The 23,920-nt window shown below is 40.9% G+C and overlaps 2 protein-coding genes across 2 annotated transcripts in view; both read left to right on the top strand.

The window, feature by feature from the left end:
- LOC138059734 (polycystin-1-like protein 2) overlaps window positions 1-23,306 on the top strand; it is a 128,274-nt gene extending 104,968 nt beyond the window's left edge. Inside the window, exon 16 of the mRNA XM_068905339.1 lies at window positions 23,087-23,306. The gene's annotated coding sequence lies outside the window, so the exon portion shown is untranslated. The remainder of the gene's footprint in view (window positions 1-23,086) is intronic.
- LOC138014050 (polycystin-1-like protein 2) lies at window positions 2,040-21,959 on the top strand. Its single transcript, XM_068861079.1, has 18 exons — window positions 2,040-2,694; window positions 3,399-3,514; window positions 4,593-4,645; window positions 4,770-4,912; window positions 5,721-6,483; window positions 7,178-7,565; window positions 8,316-8,495; window positions 8,832-8,855; window positions 9,472-9,642; window positions 10,364-10,489; window positions 11,330-11,527; window positions 12,027-12,275; window positions 12,892-13,164; window positions 13,395-13,829; window positions 14,904-15,140; window positions 16,152-17,606; window positions 18,319-18,487; window positions 19,068-21,959. The coding sequence occupies exons 1-18, from the start codon at window positions 2,040-2,042 to the stop codon at window positions 21,014-21,016; spliced, it is 7,584 nt and encodes a 2,527-aa protein (XP_068717180.1). The 3' UTR covers window positions 21,017-21,959.
- Window positions 23,307-23,920: the final 614 nt, after the last annotated feature.

Below are 23,920 nucleotides of genomic sequence, written 5' to 3'. Positions count from 1 at the left end.
TAAAAGCAACATATCTCAGGACTAGACAGAAAACAACAGTCGAAGAATATTACATAACAGAGCACGAACAAGAGAAAAGGAGCGAGGCTCAAGGCACCGCCTAATCTATAAACTGTTAATGAAATTGTGTGTCACCGGAGTGCCTATTGTAATTAAAAATACAGAAATACAGTACTAAAAATACAGAATAATAGCACCAATCAATTTGTACCGCTAGTTACCATAACTTGTGGCGTTAAAAAGTCATTCAAACTTATTCAAGGAACCCTTGTCAGCACATCAAAAGAACCGCTTCTTTTTCATGAAACGAATTTATAACATTCTTAATATTTGAATTCCAAACACTTTGTTCCGTACACCTGTTCCACAACAAATTCATGATAGAAGAAAATGTTTATTAATCATAGCTAATATCTAGCCTTGTTCCGGGTACCTCTCACAATCTGTACTGAAGAATATTCAAGAATTTTTTATTTTCTCATCTAGCGTTCATGAATACAATACACGATCATCAGCAAAATCATTGGGTGACTATTGTTTTTTCAGTGAATCGCGACTGAACTTGTAGATGAAGTCTTTTGCTAACTTTAGAACGAGATTACAGAACTCTCTTTATCCTGAGGGCCACGCACTTACAAAAAGGCCATTCAAAAAACAAACTTCTCCTTACAGTACTCAGAGTTGAGGATTCATTGATGTCAAAATTGAATACTGCTTGTCAACGCTATTTGTCTGCAGTCTGCGGTCTGCAGTTATCATATACCTGAACGGGAAGAAGGAAAAGAAGAAATTCGAACTTCAGGATTATGAGACGCTGAAAATTAATAAAATGGAAAAGGAAACGCCCCTTCATCCAAATGTGCTACTTGCTCAAATTGTAGAAATCTCGATCAGGTGTTTTGACAGACCTAGTTACTTTTAGAAACACTTTCCAGGGAAAAAATCCCGGGAAACAGCGTTTTCCTGGTTACGGTTAGCCAATCCTGCAATTTCGCGTAAATTATTGTTGTGACTCTCGTTCGAACGACCCATACTTAATTTGGCTGTCACTAAAGACAATCGTAACATTATTACTCTTATGGTCTCGTTAGTAATAACCCACAAACTAAACAATTCAAGGGCTTTCAAGCAACACAATTAAGATGAGTGCTTTATTCAGCTTGCTTGGGAATGGATTTCTAATAGAGCAAAGCTCTGGTAAATCATGCTTTTCCCAAAACCAGTCGACAAAACAGCCATTACATCTTTACTGGAAAGAAGTGCTTCTACCGCCACCCTTTGCTCTTTTTTTAAATCAATATCACGCATTTGAAGAAACTCTGAATCTACCGGGGTAGCCATATTCACGTGGTCAACAAATATTCTTTGACATATCGATTTTTTTCAATAGTAATTATGTAATTATCTCGTCAAATGAGTCTGAGAACTTTCCATTGTTAGAAGTCCAATCGGGATTTCCCGTCGCTGGTGCAACGGGAAATTTTTAAAGCGTCGGTTAATGTTTATGTGCTAATTAACCTCACTAGCCTCGTTTGCATGGACAAAATACAAAAGAAAGGTTGCTTGAGAGCGAGGCTAGTGATTCCCATTAGCACATAAACAAGAGAATACATTTTTGGCCGCCATTTATACATTCGGTCAATACATCTACATATATTTTTCCTTTCCCATCCTCTGATCTTGTCAGGAAAATCACGCTCTGTTTGGAGTTTCCGTCTCCCTTCTTGTCTCAACAGGGTAAGCCTTGGTTGGCCAGGAGGTCGTAACTACCTGTTTGTTCAGTTTTGGAAATCCGCCCATTTCCTTATCTTGGGCGAACGGATCAGTTTATCCATGAACATGGTATTTAACTCAACTGGACGCATGGGTAAAAAACAATCCAATGGTGAATTTCAACATAAAAATTAAGAAAAGAGGACTTTAAAAGCAAACCACTCTTGAAAAATTATTTGAATAGCATTCATTAGTAGTAAAGAAACTGATTACACAGTCGCCTGTTTCTACGGTCATATTTTTATCCCATACAAATTTGTTACTCCATGAAAGCAACTGAACATTTTATCTATCAAAGTTGTGAAGAAGCTGACAAAAAAATCTTTTTTGTTAAGGAACTCACTGTTCAATTTCCGACTTTCAATTTCACCGATACAGCTACTCAAAACGCAACAGCCACGGCATCTGTGTTCACTTCAACCAAGACCTCACAGTTGAACATCTTATCCCGAGCTGCGACGCCTTCGGCTTCTGCAATCAACTCAAACCAGCTTGTCACCACTTCAGTGCCTGTTCAATTTCCGACTTTCAATTTAACCGATACGGTTCAAATTGCGACACCTACGGCGTCTGCGTTTACTTCATCCAAGACCTCACAGACCCTAGTCAATTTGAGCAGTTTATCCTCAGCTGTGACTCTATCAACGTCTGCACTCGGCTCAGCCCGGTTTCCACCATCTCCGATTCCTATTGATAGTGAAGCTCAAAATGTGATAACTGCGGCACATGCTTTCACTTCACCCGAGATCTCACAAACCGTAGTTAATTTGAAGAATTTATCTCAATCCTTGACGTCTTCAACTTCTGTCATCAATTCAACTTCCAAACCTTTGCCATCATCAACGACAAAGGTAGTCATAAGCTCCTCAATATTCCAGCCACAACCAAGCACAACTCAACGTCCTTTAACTTCTACTGAAGGTAGGCTCAACCGCAACATTTTGGAAGGTAAATTAGAGCAACGCCAAAGTTTAGATAGGCCTCTCGAGCTTCTTTTTGAAATGAAAACTCTTCCCATATCAGCACCCTACCTCCATCGCAAAAAATATGGACTTAAATATCTACGACCGGCGGCGACGTCGATGAAAACGTCATCTCAGAATAAGGAGCTTAAGCAACGACGACGGCAACAGCAACGAGAACGTCATCTCAAAATATAAATTCACGTTGCTGTAATCACTTCAACCTTTTTAATATGACAAGGGTGTGGTAGTTCCTCAAAAGTGACACTGATCCGAACGGCGTCAATTTAGGGAAGAAAATGAAAATTTATCCTCAAGAGCACGCAGCTCTTTACAACCTCTAATTTCATTGGATCCCTTTATGACGCAGCTCTATCAAATTTAGCTATTTCACGTTGTTGTTTTGCACACGACGGCAAAGAAATGGACACAAGTGAAAAAGACACGCAGGGCGTGCAAAGCTATTGTTTTTTCCCACCAAATATGCAAATTTGTGACGTTCTCGTTGCCGTCGCCGTTGTCGTTGCTTAAGCTCCATAATATAACTTTGCCGTAGTGTCGTAATTATTCTATCTTGTTCACGTCGCTGAATGTAGGCCCGAGTATCTTAGAATTTCATGACAACTATTTCTCTTATGAATTCATCTTCATTGTCACATTTAGTGTCTGCAGTGCCATTCCGACTGGTCTTTCGATGGAGAGATATCAAATTTGATCTACGGTTTCTAAACACTTCTTCTTCGCAACACAAGACTTTTGTTAGCTTTACCGAATCTCAGGTAAGGTCTTCTAAAATCAATAAAATTAGAGCAAATTTAACTAAGTGCAATATTTAATATAATGCTCAAAGTGCATAAGATTAATTATTTTACCCATTATTATCTTTGTCACTTCGATAATATAGTGGATTACACAAAACTCAAGTCAAAAGTCGGAATTCATTCATTGATTCATTCATTATTAATGATAGAAGTATATATTAATAGTATAATATGAGCGTTTTAATAACGGTTATGAATTTTATAGAGTGCATTTTCTATTTATATACAGCTATTTTGAGAAAGGTTGTCGGAAAAAGTGCACGCGACAATCCTGAAAGGTATTGTGGGTTATTTTAAGTGCATTGTTTTTCAAAGAAATTTAAAAGAATCGTACGGGAGGGCACTGATATATGTTTGCGAGTGCTGAAGGAAAGTAACAAAAGTAGGTTCGACAGCCACAGTCGTTAGCAACAGTGTATTGACCATATCCCATATTACCTTTCGGGATTCTCGCGTGCACTTTATTCTTGACAAACTTTCTCGAAATAGCTGTATTCAAATGCTAAGTAGAAGCAAGATTCGATCTATGGATGAGATCGGACATCAGCGTGTGTACAGGAGCCTCTGGCAGCCGCTATCAGGGCATTAGTGATCTCACCCAACTCACCAAACCCATGAGTGAAATGACCCCTGACCACAACTACGGGAGCTCTATGTCTTAATTACTCTTCGCGAACAGTGTGAGATTTCTTTAAAGTCCCACAGAAGTATTCAACAAGTCATTGTTGTGACACGGGGCCTATCCTAATTTTGTCGTTCGTATCCGGGAAGACTAAGGTCTTACGTCTCACTATTTTCAGATGACATCAGAAAGGCCGCACTTTCTCCTCACTTTTTTAAAGACCCTGAGTGTTGGGTAGTCCGATACTCAACCAACCGTACTATTTTGCGTGTTGCTTAATTAAGTTAGACGAGGGATTAAAAAGGCTAAACGCTTTTTGTCCATTCCTTGTTTATTCGTTGAATTCGTGTGAGGTGGCTGAAAATGTAACAACAGCTGAGTTGAAATTCAATTTTTATTTTTGTTTGCTTGTAGCTGATCTCAAATCTGGCTCCATACGTCAAAGCCGTGAAACTGATTTTCATCAGGTAATTTTTTTCATCGTAACATTTTGGGCGTAGGCTTGCTCTCGCCCGCATATATCACGTGTTATCATTCGTTAATATCGAGAGAGCGTCATGTTATTTCAAAGAAATATGACTCTCGTTTCAGACCAGGAAGTGTGGAGGTCACTGCCGTTTTGACGATAGGAAAAAATGAAGACATAACAAAACTTGAACAAGAACTAGAAAATCGTAACAGGTCTGGATTACTTGGAAACAATTCTTGGATTGCACTCTTCTGGGGGTCTGAAGGTAATCTGTTACCCATCAAGTTCTCTTGTACGTCCGCCGCCTTTGCAAGCTTTAGAAGGAGCTCATTACCAGAAGAGTACAACTGCCATACTCGGTCTATCTTACAACATTTTCATATACCACATTATTTTAACTGAGAAGAGTTTTTGAATAAGCTTTGGGTTGCAGTAATGACCATTCTCAATCCCTCGGGTAATTCCTCAACCCAAAGGTAATTCGTATATCTCAAGGGTAATTCCTCCATCCAAAGAATAATTTAATGATTTCCAATGATTTCAGAGACTTACAATTGTGTTTTCATGATACGGCAAACGTCAAACGACAGGCTACTTCTCGCTTGTCATAAACGCAGAAAAATCAATCTAAACTATTTAGCATCGCGTCGTCGGCAAACGTTTGATATCTACGTTTTTCCGAAAGAACGAAAAAGCTTGATTTAAGCGAATTTCTTGCCTATCATCGCTCCAACAGCCCTTAACTGTAGAATACTCGCCTACTCCAAAGAACTTAAAAAACGTGCGGCTACTCTGTTATTCGCAAACAAGCAAACTGTGGCTACGTGGCTACATGGCTGAGTTCAAACAATGGCTAAGGTCACATCTCCACAAAACACCGTCCAAAAATACAATCAAATAACAAAAAAACCTCAGGGTATACCTCGTTCTCTAAGGAGCAGTCGTGGGTCAGATGGCTAGTGCGCGACTTTCGGAGCGAGAGGTCCCCGGTTTTGACATGAATATCTGACGGTTGCCAGCACAAAGAAATGGACTCACTCTCAGTCCTTTTTTTTTTTTCTATTATTCTTTAGATTTCTCCTGTTTACCACCTGAGACAACTATCCAGAATTTGCCAAGTTTGATTAACAAAGAAGGCCCCGTTGCAATTCTTCGATCTAAAGATTTCATCGTACAAGGAAGCGTGACAAAAGCAATGTGCAATTCGTCCAACACGCTGCTTTTTCAGTGGTCTTTGTCCAGGTACAAAGTAAATGATTCTGGAGAAACGGTTATTGTATGGACCATTCTTCTGGATACAAAAACCACCGAATGGAACCTACAAAAACGTCACCTTGGTTACGGAAAATATTTTGTAGACTTTAGGGCAGCGTTTGCAAGTAATCCCTATTTGATTGGGAGCGCTCGGGGTTTTTTCAAAATAGTACAATCCCCGCTACGAGCTGAAATTTCAGGCGGAAATAGCGTTACAAGAGGAAAAGGTAGTATCATTACACTAGACGGCGCATCCTCGCAAGATCCTGACACTGCACCCGGTGACATAACTTCAATGGAATTTACCTGGCTGTGCAAAGAGCGACAGGAGTCGTTTCCCACTGGTCCCATCGAGTCCATTCCGGTCGTTAGCCACTCCTCGGATAATGAAACCGGCGGATGCTTTGGGACTGGCATTGGAAAGTTAAGCTCGAATCTTGCTGTAGTAAACTTAACAACGAGTGCTATGGACGTGGGTAAATCTTATGACGTAAAACTTATAGTACAGAAAGATGGCCGACAGGATGACTTCGAGCAACAAATTGAGATTGTCAGCGGAAATCCACCCGAAATAACAATTAGGTAAATACCATAATAGCTTTATAATAACTTTACTTGATTCATTACGTGTCGAGTCTAACTAAGCCTTATGCGCACGCGCACCTTTTCTTTGAAACACTCATGGAAAGGAATTAATGACCTAAACGCTACAAAGTTCTCACAGAAGCCCATTTCCCAGAGCCTCCATCTTCTATATTAACCCACGGAGTCAACCGTTTCCGGTATCTTTTTATTTTTAGAAGCAACTCCCATGGGGTTTTTTGCTGGTGTTTTCCCTCCTTAAACGGGTTAGGTCACGGAATTTTAGGCAATTTCCGCACTGATCGAATGGTCATAGAATTAACTAAAATATCAAAATAACTGTTCAAAACTATAGAAGAACTCTAAAAAAACACAGGGAAGCCAAGAAGGGACATGGATGGACACAACTGGAGAGGATTGAAATGGATTGAATTTGGGTAAATTTGAAAAACTCTTGCTCTGCCAATTTGACGTTTAGAGCTCATAATTAACAAAATTAAACAAAATGACCAAAAATAGCGTGACCTAGGCCCTTTAAAACAATGGGTTTTCAGTGTTGATGCCCATTTTCGCTGAAGTATGGTATAGTGCGTCGAGCTTGCCTGAGGTCTGTGTCAAATGCCTCTGAAAAATATACGAGCAGACCTGCAATTCTACTCTAATTTGCGTTTTTATTTTTGTTTTGCCGTACAAGTTGCGTTATTAATTGTGAGGAAACCGTAAGTGTTTCGACAAGACTCGCCCTGCAGACTTCGTGCGCTGGGTGTGCGTGCGAAACAGCAAGATACAAATGGCTTCTCATATCCCTTGATCCACTTGGCAATGAAACAAGTGAAGTTCTGACACCGGACATGACTCTAACTGGGCTCAATCTTCCTGGCATCATAATTAAGGAGAATGAACTAGCGGGAAATCTCACGTATCGATTAAAAGTCTTCGCGACGCAAGATGTCGGCCCCGAGGGAATTGCAGCTTACCAGTTCACTATGAATGCTCCTCCCGTTGGTGGGAATTGCACCTTCAAACCACTTCGAGGGAGAGCACTGAACACCAGTTTTGACTTTCAATGCAGTGATTGGCAGGTAAGGTCTGGATCAGGTAATTGTCGTTTTAGAAGGAATATATCGTGTTTCAAACATTGCTTTTGTCATTTGCCAACAATTGAAACAAAACAACCCAATAAGGCTCTAGTTGGCGCGTTAACAACAGCTGATAACAACGGTATTTTCGCTACAAGTTGTTACATTTGAAGGGGCTGTGTCACGCAACTCCACTGAACTGACTTTGTGTAGTTTTACCATTCACCCGTCCCTACTCGCGATGCGACTTAACCCAGAATTACTTTTAAACGACACAACTTAAAGCTTGTGACGGAAAAAAGGTCTGTCGAGCGTGCGTAATTTAAGTTACAAATATAAACTACAGAGATAAACTTCGAAAAACTGTTAGGCTGAACATTTCTAAACCCCAATTGCAATCTACTTTAATCTTCCTCGGTATTTTCCATTCCTGCGTCCTTTTGTATTTGCTGTTTTAGTCAGAACGTCCTTCAATGTTTTAAGTAGTTATGTTAAAGTTTTGCTTGATTTGGTTGCCAGCACCCATTTGCAGAATTTTGCTAAATTTCAAGTCGTGACAGAGCCGCCTTAACCAGAGTTGGTGTAGTAGTAAGAAAAGCTCTGGCCTCCAACTAATGCAGCCCAGGTTCGGTACCACAGCAATTCTCACGATTTTATTTTAAGAAGACTAATAATACGCAGTCTTCGATTCAAAGTTGTTGTTCAGTCAGCAGTGAACAAATGGACAAAATCCTCTTTGATTTCTTTCCTTAGGATCGGGACAAACCGCTTACATACCAATTTGCCTACAAAACGGGTCGCGGTTTGTACACAGTTGTGTCCTTCGGACATGTAGCTCAAGCCAGAACAGTACTTCCCCAAGGTCGCAAAAATGAAGACTTTGTTATCGAATTTAACATCACAATAAAGGACAGTTTGTCTGCAGAAACGGCGGTCACACTGCGAGTAATCGTAAGTGGCAGGCCTTTTTCACACATTTATTTTCTTGTTACACAAATTGCTGAAAAAGCTCCTTATGCAGCAAGTCCAATAACCAACATGCATGTTAATATTCTAGTGCTACTGTGATCGATTACTTCCTTTTTTTCTTCAGATTTTGAGAGTGTGATTGCTTAACATTTGACTGGCAAAATTTTGGGGCTTTGATTTTTATCAAGAGAAAATGAGGGGACAGAGAGGGAGGCTCAGGGGGTTGGCCAAGATATGTCATGTCCACGAAAGTTATTTTTAGACGAGCGGAAGTTTGTCTTCCGAGACGTTCGCATGCAGTCCTGCCTCACTCTCAGGTTCTTAGTGAAAAGAGAAAATGGCGGCGCACGTGGAGGGCTGATGAAATCTTTGCTTTTCTTTCAAAGATCAGATCGAGGTTGGCCTGCATGCGGACGTCTCGGAAGACAGACGTCCGCCAGAACAAAGACTTCCACTCGTTTAAAAATAGCTTTTGTGGACATGACATATCCCAAGGGCTGGACCGGGAGCCTCCCTCTCTATCCCCTCGTTTTCTCTTGTTTTCATTTAAAGGTTGTTTACTGTGAACGTAAGTTTTGGACTTCACGGTCCGCCATTACTCACGTTCTAAACTGACCGATTGGACATGGATCTACCGACCGATTGGACATGGGATGGATCTAGGGAAAATTGACGTCATTTACTCACGAGTCGCAATTTTCAGCGTGTAAATGCAGCTTATTATATTTGCAAAACACGAGTTAAAGATCTGAAAGCCCGAAAGTCCCGTGCTCTATATTATTTCAGCCCCGTACACACGCATTGCAAGTGTGTCCTTGCGAAACTCAGCTCATACGTAGTCTAATTCCGTTTCCTAGTTCTTCAAGTTTCATCCGTCAAACTGCCATGTATGCATGTGACTAATAAACTCACCGGTTGCTCCTCTTTTGTGTTTTGTTAGGTTGAGCCCCTGTCTGCAGGAGAGGATCTCAGCGGTCTTGCTGTGGGTAACAACAGTCAACTTAATCAGTTTGTGCAACTAGGTGACGTGAAGAAGGCCACTCAGCTCGCAAACGCCGTCCTGCAAACTGTGCAACAGTCGGAAACAATTAAAACTAATGAAAGGATTGAAGTACGTGAGCAAAGTCAACAGTAAAACATTTACTCAAACAAGAATCTCCTATCTATTGAAAGTTCGGATCGTTGGATTAAATAATTTGGGGATTTTGATTGGTTTAACGCGACTGCATTATAATCAACAACACCATGCCCAAAACAATGCGTATCATGAATTGTCTTGCAGTGTGCTTGAAACAAAAAAAGATTAAAAGACAAAGAAAAAGATTGAGAACGTCGTTGCTGATTTCCCAAAAGTCTTTTTTTAAAAGTGTCCTCAAAAGCGACACTCAGTTTCCTCGAAAAAGTACATGACCTCATAAGCACTCAGGGGAAGGCGACAACGTTGACATTTTGGATTTCAAGTTTTGTGATAAGACCGTGCGCTGGCTATGCGTACGTCCCGGGAAAACGCGGCAACTGACCTCTAAACATCCCAATTCCCGAAAAGCTCGTCTTCCCAATTCGATGTAATCCTTTTTTTCTCATGCTGGAAATAAATTCAGCGAAGCTTCTCAGGCATTATCCTACTTGCATTGGTAAAATACGACATGATAAAAGCTAACCAAGAGAATAATATTTTTAGATAACGTTCTCGTAGCCGTCGTCGTCGTTTTTCTTGCTTAGGCTTCCTACTGTTTTATCTAACACGCAGTCTCTGTTATGTATTGTAACTTATCAAGTGACAGATAGAACACATCCTTTGCGATCTCATTTTCTTATTTGTTTCTTTGCAGATTAAGTCTTCTATTGTAAAAGAGGTGTCTACTGTGGAAGTGGGTAATTTGCAGTCATTGACTCAAGTCACATCTGTGATTGGACGAGCAACCCTGGAACCCGAGCAAGTCACAGTAGAAACACAGGTAGGCACGTGATAGCCATGTTATGAACACGTGCTATCTACTTTTACACTTTATTACTTTATCACGGTTCGTTACTGTTTGGACAAAACAAAATCCCGTTTGAAATTTGGAAAGGAAAAAATGCTGTATGGGGGGATACTGTTTTAACCTTCTTGCCAGTGCCTTTATCCACCGGCGGAGAGTTTCCGAATTTCATAGAACACAGTGCGACTAACGGATGCCATTACCTTCGCTTCTACGGTTGCAAAATATCTTCATGAAGTCTGTAATTGCTTTCTTCGAAGAACACGCAAATAAAAACAAGCTCAGGAGCTTTCGCTGTTATCAGCATGAAGGTGTTAATTGGTGAAACACGGCTTCTTATTTTCGCTTTTTGCCTCCTGGTTGTTCAAAAGGTGATTAAGGACCGCTGGAAGACCATATTTGTTATCTCTGTTTTTCATTTACTTTTTGGCTCGTGATCCGAACGGATAACGTGGTAAAAAGGGAAAATGAACAGGGAAACACAGACAAAATATCTTAAGAAACATGTACAAGGAAACGTAAACCGTTTTATGGATCAAGAAGCTGACAACAAGTTCGGAAGCAATTTCGGGTACAAGGGAACACAAGCAAATTTAAGAGAACAAGGACCCCAAATTTCACCCACCCCCCCCCCCCTCCTCTCTGAGGACCTCCTCATTGCTGATTTAAAAAAAAAGCGTGATTGTACTCTGTAGATTTGCACCGCAAATAAGAATGAGTATTGCTGCTTATAAAATATATTTATAATTTTCAAATTCTTCCTGTCCTTATTGAGCATCCGCAATGAACTAAGCTAAAAACTCAATTACACTTTAGGATCTTGCTTTGCAAACTCTGTCATCCTTGACATCCTTGTTACGAGACAAGACCAAAGAGGATTATGCCGCTGAATCAACTCTGGTTGAACGAGGAGGAGAGAACCTGGTGCTGAGCCTTGGCAATGTCCTCAATTCTGCTGCTCAAAAAGCCAGCGTGATTGGAAAGACAAACTTGTCAACTGTCGAACGAACAAAGGTAAATGAGCAATCGATGCTAGGTCAGTGTTTATTTAAGCAGCAAAAATTTTTGTGATTTTTTTCGTTCATCAAAACCAAAAGAAAGTTCATTAATGACTCTGGCCAACTTCAACAAGGGCAATTCGCGATTCAAAGAACTAAAATCGCGGAAAATGCATTCCTTCTCGCTGCGCGGTCGTCCGATTTTGTTATCACTCGTATGATAACAGACCGAATTGGACTCCACTCAGTCCTATTACCATTACAAATTTGCTAATCATAGCGAGACACCGTCCATAAAATATGTTACCCGGACCGTCAACATCAATTGCATCGTTAAAGTCCCAAATCTTTGCTCTTAATATCGGGTGATGTATCAGCTCTCTCATTGGCTCGCTACCCCTGCCAAACACAGAAGACTAAATAATTCAAACACTGACTTAGACGCTGCTCGCAATACCAAACAATAGCAGGTTACGAAAGCTGCTACACTACTGTTAATATCTGTTGTCTTTCAGAGCCAGAATGTAACCAAAGATATCGAAAAGCTTTTAGATGACGTAGGAACGACTCTTTTGTCAAGAATGGTTGTTGACCAGGAACCTCATCGGGTGAAAACCAGCTCATTGAGCATGATGCTTAACAGAAACAGTCCGCGCTCACTACAGAAGACCAGGGAGTTCATCCAAGACGGTGTAGGATTTAGGCTTCCGTTCACAGCCATCACTGATGACAAAGCCAAAAACACTAAATTTGTGGACTCTGTGGTGAGCTCCTTGTATATCAATCTCTTTCTGGATTTAAGAAAAAAGTACTGAATTCTAGCATATCAGTCAACTTGTCTTGGTGTATACAACCGGGCCGACTTGCGTCGCTAGTTTATGACTCACACATACAGTATTCTGCTTGGCGAAAGGGATTGAAAAGAGAGGAATCTGAACCCACCAGAAGAAGGGACGGGAAACACGTAGCCCACGCGCATGTTAATACATTGGTGCGATGAAGGGAGGTTGTCACCATAAAAATGTCCTTAATTGTTAACCTGCAATTCCTTCTGTTATCTGCTTCATTTCCACTCATAGGTCTCTGTTTGAGCCTAGCTTATTTATCAAATACAGTTAAGCAAGGCAGCCTGAAGCACCTAAATACCTTTATTTAACCCGGAATAATTGCCGCAACAAGTTGTGAATCCTCTCTCTCTAACTTGTATTGAAAGCTCACTTTCAAAATATAATGTCAAGTTTTTCGCTAGATTGCTAAGCAGCTTGGACATTATTTTGTCACAAACAAAGTTTTACCTAATCAAACCTCTCGTGTGAGCACCAAATAATATACGAAATCGATTCATGAAAGCCAAATGAAAATATGTTATTTTGCCAATAGGTGACAACGAGCGCTTTCAATCCATTTACTTCGGACCCTAGTTCAGCTTTGGTCAATTCTATTGTTTTGAGGCTAGTCCTTAAAGATGATAATGGCGACATTTTAAAGGTCGAAAACAGCAAAGAAGATGTGGAGCTGAATATTAGACTAAACCAGATACAAGAGCAAAATGAACCGAAAGAACCATTCTTTGCTAAACCTAGCGAGAAAGGAAAGATGAACTACCATAAGATTGATTTGCCCTACGCTGATGGCAACGCTGTAAGACTCAGGGTGAGTAATGATTTTTTGTGGCCGACAAATCACTTTAAAAACGAATTAGAGAACTGGTTTCGAATTCTGTCAGTTTCATGGTTCATCATTGCCAATTTCCTGGATCTGTGTTTCTGTGCGTTTTTGTTTCATTGGTATTTATTTGCAACCAATGTATCATAAAATGAGAACCACTCGCTTCAACTTGGTCAATCAACTATGTTTTGACAAAATTTGACTTTGCTTTTTAGATACAGCCCACAGGATCTGTTGTATTCGATGTATTCGTGAGTTATAATCAGCGGCCAACCGTCACAAAATACGACGCGAAAAGAAAACTCCCGGATGAGGCGTGCCGCTTAATTTCTCAGGAACACTGCAACGACACAGCATACGACTTCCTCCTAGTTGATTCGGTGCTAAGAAAACCGGGATCTTACTTTATTGGGATTCTGTATGAACAGAGTCAGCAAAAACCCGAAAGACGCAAACGACGGTCTTGCTTCGGAAAGGGCCGGCAAAAGAGGTCGTGTGTGGAATTTAAGGACCCTCCACAACCAGAAAACATCACGGTGATACCGGTTTACAACCCTAAAACAGACGCTAATTATTCGATGAATGTCAAACAGGAAGAGTGTTTGTTTTGGGACAGCGTAAAGGAACAGTGGTTGTCTCGTGGCTGCAAGGTAAGCTCCTTGGTTCTAGTAATGGATGGATTGGATTGGATTGGATTGGATTAAGATTTTTATATACTGCACATAACTCATGCAGTCTCCTGGCGGCTTACAATTCTTTCTCTGGAATGAGATCTGACGTCAGCCTTTAAAGGAGCTCCTGGCATCCCCTGTCAGTCCATATTTGATCTCACCCACCCAACCCACGCATAATGTTAGAGTATGACAGACCACAACACCGGGGGAATCCCCCTGGAGTCTGCCCCGAATGTCTCCCTCGAAAACGGCTTAGGTGAGGAAGATTTTCAGGCACAGCAAAAAGCAAGAGTCGTGAGGAAAACCAGACTGACCTGCTAGCCGCGAACCGTCTTTTAGTATAACAATGCTCCCTGGTAACATTGACTATTTTTTGCTTTTCTTTCTTTTCGCTTGCCTACACAAGCATTATAGCACAAGACACCGGAAACCGTTCCATTCTCTAGTGCTTATGCAGGCCTCATTATATCGAAAAAATTAAACCGGGAGGACCCAAGCTCGCCAGCCGGCGATGCAAATTTCCCTTTCGTAAACGGTCGATGCCATTTATAACGGTCGACTACACACTTCTCTTCAAAGAAAATTAAAAGAAACAAAGTAAGAAAAAATATTACCGAAATTAAGACAAAAAAGGAAAAAAAACATTCATAAAAGAAAAACTGGAGGAAAAAAAGAGTCCGAAAATTTTAAGTCTCGAACTCGGGTTCTTAGCCTTCACCCTGAACAGGGCCCTAACCCGAACCCGAACCCATATGATCAGCGAGACACAACTCCCAGTAACCGCAACCTTTTGAGTTCTTATACCTACCTAGTGAGTGTAATTCAGAGCTAAAAAATGGCATCGACCGTTTCAAATGGCAACGACCGTTTACGAAAGGGAAATAAGCGCCTGCGATTTACACGAAAGGGTTAATCAGACCTTATGCAGACAAGCTCAGCCGAGGTGCATTATCGCGGTGCCGGTCTTGTTTGCATTTGTGCAATGTTGCATGCCCTCTCTAACAATGCTACTTTAAGTAGCACTAACCTAAAAAGTGGTTCTCTTTTAAGGTCGGATTGAATTCCACTTCAACCTCTCTGCAATGCCTGTGTAACCACCTGACCTCATTTGGCGGAGGAGTCCTGGTTATGCCCAATAAGCTTGATTTCGATGTGGTCTTTACGGAACTAACGCGGATTCATGAGACAGGAAATGTTGCTGTTCTCTGCACGATTATTGCTGCACTGTTGGTGTATTTCCTGGTTTGTATATTTGCAAGAAAAGCTGATAAAAAAGATTGCGCCCAGGTGAGAATAAGTTTGGCTTTGTTTCGAATTGTAGGGAGCGTTATCACTCACGAGACCAGCAGGCATATTGGATTACTGAAACAAAAGAAAGTATTTGCATACAGTTAGAGTTCAATTCCTTGAGAATTAGTTTTGCACACCATCATGGTCGCCATTTCTTTGTTTTGGAACATCAACGTGGCCGCCGTGACGTCATGTGAAAACGCTTTATATATTTTGTTCAGGAGTTTTGTCAATTGTCAAACCCTTCATACTTTCTACACGTCCTCCCCGCACCCCCCCCCCCCCCCCATACCCCCGCTTATGGGAAGAGGAGGTTCTGCGTTTTTTTCATTTGATCGGGCGAAATCCGGATCCCTTAAATCTCGGCGATCGGCCCGGCAGAAATCTTGGCGAACAACACTTGCTTTATTTTTAACTTTTAAATCTTCCTAGTCAAAATTGTTTCTATAATTATAAATGTGAGCGATTTTCAGTGATTACGTAACTGAGAAATTTGAATGTGGTCGCGTAGGAAAACTCACAGCAATTGCTCAAGAAATTTGTTTCGTATCTTTATTCACGACTCATTCACAAGAGTGGGCGCACAGCGCGAACTGAGAGCCTGAGAGTTTAATGCTGTCCAAATAAGGTACAAAACTCCCGTAAGCACAACAGAAATGAATGCAACTAAGGCAATTGTGCAGCCGCTTGATACGAAAAACACAAAAACCCAATGGGAAATTGTGAACATCAGTACCCCGCCCCGACCTCTGAGGGCCAGAGGTGATTACATGATACAGGAATTTTAATCAGCAGAAAAATATTAGTAAAAACCAAATTTTAAAAGTTCGAGAGCTAAGATGAATACACATTACAACAGTCCTACCTGAAATATGCTACGACAACAAAAGACTACATGCCCAGGGGGCAAACATGCGTCACATACCTTTTGGAGAATATTTACATTCTATGTCCCTTACAGTTTAGACTACATTACAGTAAAGTATTCTTTTTATTTCGTGTATGCAGACTGGTCTCCCCGTGCACCTGAACTCTTCAATTGAAGAAGGCTTTCAGTACGAACTAACCATTGTTACTGGAGTGTGGAAGAATTCTGGGACGGATGCTAACGTTGCCATGGTCATTCATGGAAGCGAGGCAGACAGCCAATGCATATTATTAAACAGGAACATGATCGAGTCAAGAAGAGTCCTAGCACGAGGGAACGAAGACCTGTTCGTGATTCATTTGCCAGTTTCTTTGGGTGAAATTCAATTCGTTCATATTTGGCACGACAACTCAGGAAAACACCCCTCTTGGTTTTTCAGCCACATGTTAATAAAAGATGTCCAAACGGGAAGAACTTTGACCTTCCACGGCAACACGTGGTTTGCCTTGGAAAAAGGAGATGGGAAAATCGACAGACTTTTAACTCCGATCTCCCTTGAGGAGGAGAAGTCTTTCAAATATTCGTTAAACTCGCGAAGCTCTTCGAGTTTCACCGAAGGCCACATGTGGTTGTCTGTAGTTACCAAGCCCCCGAAGAGTAAATTCACGCGCGTTCAAAGGACCACTTGTTGTTTGTGCTTGCTGATGTCTGCCATGTTGGTCAATGCGTTGTTTTATCGAAATGACGACGTAGCTGACCCTACAATACAGATTGGTCCTTTAAAGTTCAGCTGGAGACAGGTTGTGGTAGGATTGGAGAGCGCATTGATAGTAACTCCGGTGAACTTGTTGATAGTGGCCATTTTCAGAAACAGCGCTGAAAATCGTTCCAATAAAATAACGCCATCCGCTCTGAAGAACAAATCTGCATCGGTTCATAGCAGGATTCAGGCTTTTTCATGTTGGGGTGAAGCAAAGGAAAGAGAGCGAGAAAAAGAGGAAACCGAAAGTAATTTGTCCGATCATGCAACGCTTTCAGGGAGAACATTACAAAGAATCAGAGCCTTACCTAAAAAAGACTTTCTCTTTCCTTATTATTTTATATACATCGCTTGGTTTCTGAGTTTTGTCACTGTAATTTCATCTGCGACGTTTACCTTTTTCTTCAGCTTACAATGGGGTAAGGATATTTCCAACGAATGGCTTTCGTCAATGCTCGTATCGTTTACGGAAGACTTGTTTGTTATACAGCCAATTAAAATAGTCATCATTGTACTTATAACTGCATATTTTTTTGGTTCTAAATCCGATGTGAAAGAAAGAGGTGATCAAGTCAAATCTGAGCATGCGTCATCTACTAATGCGACGACGGATTCGGCTTTATCAAGCATCGAAATAAAGACTCTTCCTGAAGACGAGATTGAATTAGCGAGTGAGTACCGATTAAAGGAGGCAAAAATGTTTTCGTTTGTTAAAGAATTGTGCCTTTATATGCTGTTTTTAACCTTATTGACGGTTGTGTGCTATGGCAACCGAAGCTATCATGGATATTTAGTCACGAGGAACCTCGAGGATACATTCAATAAATTTCCTCGGGTGAGTAGGTATTAACGTAAACGAAAACACTTATGGGCAACTGATACCTTTCAGTTGCAATCCAGCTGAGCCAACGGCCGGTGAACTTGTCTCTTAACGGAGTTGCGATACAAGTATTAGTGGTAGACCACTTCAAAGGCACTGTTACACTGAGCAGTTTTTCGTGCTTACAACTAATACTTGTATCGCAACTCCGTTAAGAGACAAGTTGTTCGAGATATGTGAGTGTAACACTTTGGAAAAGCCGAAGTCGGTCCGGGACAAGTTGAAAAAACCGTCACAGAACGTAGATTCGAGTTTATTTTGTATGTAATAAATTCGTGATTTCGCTCACTACAAGGTTACCTTATTACATTACATTACATTCTTAATTGACCTCCTAAACAAAATAGGGGCTTTTCAGGGCAAATGAAACACAACGAAACGACGCAACAGAACAACAACAACTGTTAAGAATCCGAAATGGCAGGAGGCAAACCAGTTGGCTATTTACAAGTGCAACTGAGAAGTTAAATCAGGGAATACCAGGAACAAATTCAACGAGTGGTCAGAGCGTGTCTTGAACCCGGGATCTCCGGATCTCAAGGCACGCGCCCTAACCACTGGGCCACACTTCCGCCCAGGCCCTGACATAGATTTCACACTCGGCCGCGATCGTAAGAGCATGCCTTGAGACAAAGCTTCACCTTTAATTCTTGATTTTATTGTGTAGGCTAAAGATCCCCGATTTTATTGGAAATGGCTTAAAGGTCAGTTTGTGGACGGGATTTACGCTAACGAGTGGTACAACGGGAAGAATGCCACCAAACAAGAGTACATCAATAACAAGAACTCCATTCTGCTGGGAATGCCCCGACTCAGACAACTAAGGGTTAAGAAAGGTAGGAAATTTTCTCAAAGTTTGTTAATTTTTTTGACCCACACCCACTTTAAGATCTCACGCAGTGAAAAGGCTGTTTATCATATGGCCCGTACGGCCCCGTGCGCGCTTTCATTGTAGACTATTGGGAAAATCCCCGTACGAGGGCCGTACGCATTAGCGCGATTAGGGCCGGAAAATGTCGTACGGCCCTACTACTGAGGAACACGTACTGTTCCATGCGATGCAATTTCAGGGGATTTCGTCGCTTTTAAACATCCAAGTTATTTACAGCCAGAAAAACAAATACAAACAACATGAAGATAAATTTTCTGTGCAAATGTTTGTTTATTTTGTCCTAACTTGATCCTCTGAGTGCTCATAAATAGTGTAAAGAGCCCATATGATAAAATGCTTATTGACTGAGTTTAGGTCGGACCGGACAGGAAATTATTTGGCCCTCGGTTATGGGGCACGGACCTCACTGCTTTCGGTCCGTAAGCCATGACCTCGGGCCAAATATTTTCCTGTCCGGCCCTCCTACTCAGTCAATAAGTAAGTAAGATTTAATAGACTTGCAAAACTCTTTCTCTCTGTTTCAGATTCTTGCATTGTTCCAGAGTTGGCCCGAGATTCAGTTAAGCATTGCAACGATTACTATAGTTTAGGTGAGGAAGACAAAACCCGGTATCACTTACCAGGATGGAAGCCTTTCGAAGGCTCCAAAGATTGGGCCAACTTCTCTGGCCTCTGCCCAGCCCCATGGAATTATGTGCTTCAGGATCAACTGCACAATTCACCAAGTTGGGGATTCTTTGACGTTTACAGTGGAGGGGGCTTTGTTGCTGATCTAGGATACAATAGATCCACAGCTGCCAAGGTGATTGATAATTTGCATGAATACAGTTGGATAGATCGACAAACTCGAGCTGTTGTGCTGGAATTCGTTATCTACAATCCAAATACGGGCTATTTAAGCATCTCTACTTTCTACTACGAAATTCTACCATTTGGTTATGGTCATCCCTTTGTCATTATCGACACGTTTCCACTGACGAGCACGCAAACTGGATTTTACCAATTTTACTTGATTTGCCAGCTTTTGTTCATCATATTGGCTCTTTTGTTTGTGATTCGTGAGGTGTACAACATCTACAAAATGAGATGCAGCTATTTTAGAGACGCCTGGAATTGGGTGGAACTCCTACAGATATTGTTTTCATTTTTGGTTGTGGTGTTCTTCGTTATCAAGTCAAAACTCGTTCTAAACAGCGCTTTAAAAGTTAGAGAAAACCCCTTTGTTCCAGTCAGCTTTAGAGACGCTGTTGTTTGGAATTACGCGGAGAATCTGGTGCTGGCAATTGCTGTTTTCATTGTAACTATAAAGATGTTACGTATGATTCGTTTTAATCCCCACATAAGTATTCTGATGTCATCATTTCGCGAATCCAGAGGGTTACTGCTATCGTACTCTGTTATTTTCATCATCATTTTCATGGCTTATGCTCAATTTGCAGTCCTAATGCTAGGTACTAGTATCTATGATTATTCCTCGTTTCCAAATGCCCTGATTTCAGAATTATTGTTGAGCCTTGGAGAAGAAATTGGTTTGACCAACCTGTTGCGAGTCAACCGAGTCTTAGGTCCATTGTTCGGATTCTCTTTCGTCCTTCTTAGCGCTTTCATCTTCGTCAACTTTTTCGTTGCAATATTGAATGATTCACACGCAGAAGTGAAACACAACACGGACAAGCAGTCAAAGGAATTCGAAATGGCGGATTTTATTCTAGATAGACTAAAAGAATTTTTTGGTTTCGGCAAAACTCAACACGACGAAAGTTCAAGTGAATCTGAAGAGAACAGAGTAGAAAAAGAAAATAAGGAAATGCACAACACGTCTTTCTCAATAATAGCATTTCAATCACACAGACTTCGCCGAAGGGCAAGGAATTTTCAGTTGCGAAATGCCAAAAAGTTGCGGGAAACTACAAGAAAGGAAAAGAAAGAACGTAGCGATCAATTAAAACAGAAAAAGGTCGAAAGCAACACAGCTGAGGAATCAACTGTTGAGGGAAATAAACAACACTTGAAATCTACTGTGGAAGTAATCAACGCTTTAGATCGCTTACATCGAACATGTGCTCTTAAAGAAATAGATTCATTGACGAGTAAAGTCGCTCAAGACAATGTGATAGAAGATATCGAAATTTTGTCGTTAATACGACTTCTAAGAAGCAATCGCTTTGAAGAAGAAAAGGAAGAAAAAGAAGATGTAGAAGATGCAACATCCGAAACAGAAGCCCCATTGAATGATAATGAAATAGTTTCATACATAACTTCGCCAAACACGTCACCCGCTTTAAGCACAAGAGCAAGCGCTAATAGTTCGAGAAAACGTGTATCCATGGAAGGCTTGAACGATGAAACAGTGAGGCTTCTTAAAGGACTGACTGCTACCCGTCAGTTACCGGAACACTTGACAGGAAAACAAGTCCTAGAGAATCTCCGCGCAGAACTGCGAAAGGAAAGCAACATAATTCGTCCGAAATAGCGGTAATATTCCTTCGCTTCATTTCTATGGTGTCTGGCGAAAACATGGACGAAACTTAAAAAGGCTTGGGTTTATCTAAACTATACAGGTTGCCCAATCATTATGAAATACCCAAAGTAACATTTGCTAACAGTTATCGTTGGTTTTCACCCGCGTGATCAACAGCCATGTTTGTCAACAAAAACAAAGGAAAACACTTGCATTTCCCAGAGAATTGGATCGGGACACAAACATGGCCGCCGTTCTTTGTTCAGAGTCATAAACATGGCGGCCGTCACGTCATGTGAAAACCGAGAATACGTGTAAGGTTTGTTTTGGCTAGTGACGCAAGCATGCGCACAAGCAGTATTCACGTAATGATTGGTTCCTTTTGTCTAAACAAGAGACACAAAGAAACAACCGGTTGCTTGAGTCGCTACTGAAAACTGCAATTCTCGGGTTTCACATGACGTCACAGCCGCCATGTTGGTGTCCCCAAACAAAGAAACGGCGGCCATGTTGGTGTCCCGACCCAATCCTCCGGGAATTGAACTCTATTGTTATGCAAACGTTCTCTTGTGTTTTCGTTGAAAAACATGGCTGTTGATCACGTGAGTGAAACCCAAGAATAAGCGACAAAAGTAGTTGACCGTAGTCAGGAAAAAATCACCTTAACGTTACATTTTCCACTGCCCCCACCCCCTCCTCTCCAAATGCTTAGAGTTTATTAAAATTTACTAAAAAGTTTGTTAGATACGAGATTGGTTACAGCGAGTCCCATCTCGTATCGAACGCGCGCCGATAGAATAATTACGGAGTTTAAGATCTACGACGCGACGGTAACGAAAACGTCATTTAAAATTGTAAGGTCAGGTTTATTAATCTTTTTCGTCATTATGTCGGCTTGTCTAACTTCTAAAAACTAGTGTAACTTTCCAGGAACTGAATTAGAAGGTGCGGTGGTGAATCTACGACAGAAAATTCAAATTCGCTGACTTTTGTTCACGTTCTCCGTAAAAGTTGAGAACTGGTCATTACACGTCGCAGATTTGCCGAAAACGTGAAAGAAATAAACAAAAATGAAAAATGCACGTGCATAGCGTGCAAAGCTATTGTTTTTGCTCATTAAATATGCAGAATTTGTGACGTTTTCGCTGCCGTCGCGTCGTAACAACGCCGGCTACAGCGACGACCAAGCGATAAAGTGAGAATATTGTTGGTTAAAAAAATGAAAAATAACGTGAAGCTGAAGTTTGCGTTTTGCCAAAGATCACAGAAACTGGTTTGATTTTAGCTCCTTTTTTTGCCTGTTATATAGAAATGTCGCGCAACTTCTAACAAGAGAGAGAAAAGTTATAGTAAAGAGAATTTTCATGCATTTATGACAAGCAACAGCCTACCGTTTCACGCTTCCTGTTTCATGGACACGCGATGCTAAATCTCTCTAATGCGCATGCTCTGTACAACGTGAACATGATATGGTTTACAAAAATTTGGTTTTATCAACGGAGTTGATAATGTAAATTGGCCACCGTACAGAGATTCTAAAAGATGACGTTTCGAGCGTTAGCCCTTCGTCAGAGCGAATCCAAGCACCATAACGTGTACCATACTTTCCAACAACTCCGACCTTCTTGGTTCTTTTAGCCTGAATCAAGTAAGAAGGCAGAAGTCAATTTCAAAAAAAGAATTATTCTATAATACCCGAAAAGCCAAACTTCAAAATAACTCAGTTCTCATACAAAGTGTACTGAAATTCTCGATGGTCACGGGCTCGTATAGAAGACAACGGATTTTACTCACCATTTCAGTAACTTTCGGAGAAAGAGGAAGACGCGGTCGCTGGGAATGCTATTCAACGCCCGCGAGAAGTCCCAGCGAAGGGCGAAGGGCGAAGGGCGAACGAAGGGCTAACGCTCGTAACGTCAGCTTTTAGAATCTCTGTACGGTGGCCAATTTACATTATCAACTCCGTTGATAAAACCAAATTTTTGTATACTACTTCCCCACCGACGCAGCACCACAGTTTCTTTAGAAACTACCCCTTCATTCATGATATGGTATAATCGCGAGATACTTCGACAGTTCTAGGTTACATTTTGGAGTGACGTTTTCGTTGATTATCCTTTGTAGAATACAAAGCTTCTAATGATGAGAGGTTTTGAGAAACATTTTAGAATAAAAAATAGCGATATAAAAACATGACGTTTCGGCGGCGACGACATGTCACCATTATCAAATGCAAATTATAACAAGATAGTGAGCGTTATATATACAATAGTAAGTGACAAATTACATTGGAATAAACGAGGCGGGAAAAAACAAAAGAATGGGAAATTTTTTAAATAAACAGTTTCGCTGGAATGGAGTCATTTTGAGTGTTCAGAGTCGGTCTCTTTTTCCTTATCAAAAGCATCTCGTAAATAAGGCACTCAAATTTTCCGTGGCATTTCTTTAAGATGGTAAAATGCTCGTGAAGATTGGTGGGTCTTTGATTGTGTTTATCCTTTAGGTGTTTACCGATGACGGAATACTTATGCTCCTCGATGCGCAGGTGGAGGTGGCGGCTCGTGTAGCCTATATAATTCGAATCATCCGAATTACATTGATATTCATACCCAACGCATTGCTGGTTTACAAGTGAGGGCTTTGTTTCCGTAACTTTTAAATTTTTAAATCTTTTAAAAACGATGTCTGCGTTATGAAGATAAGTTTTTATTCCCATGTGATAGATAACCAACGGCGGAAGATTTTTATGGCATTTGCAATGGCGAGCCAAGAAAGAGCCATTACAAATCTCTTATTAATCTCCTGCTTATCAAGCATCTGACTTGGAAAATGAATGAGATGGTGTAGGTTTAACAATAAATATCCTATTTTAAGAACGAATACTCTGAAATTTATACGGCAAAGGACACTTATTAG

The sequence above is a fragment of the Montipora capricornis genome, chromosome 8 (genome assembly GCF_036669925.1).
Source record: "Montipora capricornis isolate CH-2021 chromosome 8, ASM3666992v2, whole genome shotgun sequence".
Classification (NCBI taxonomy): Eukaryota; Metazoa; Cnidaria; class Anthozoa; order Scleractinia; family Acroporidae; genus Montipora; species Montipora capricornis.
Note: the sequence above shows the minus strand (reverse complement) of the source record. Positions and strands in the feature narration are given on the sequence as shown.

Excerpts from the sequence above, each read along its gene's own strand:
- LOC138014050 (XM_068861079.1), top strand. The coding sequence starts at position 2,040 with ATGAAAGCAACTGAACATTTTATCTATCAAAGTTGTGAAGAAGCTGAC. Across the intron at positions 13,830-14,903 it reads GGTTGTCTCGTGGCTGCAAG|GTCGGATTGAATTCCACTTC; the intron begins GTAAGCTCCTTG and ends TTCTCTTTTAAG. Across the intron at positions 17,607-18,318 it reads CATTCAATAAATTTCCTCGG|GCTAAAGATCCCCGATTTTA; the intron begins GTGAGTAGGTAT and ends TTTATTGTGTAG.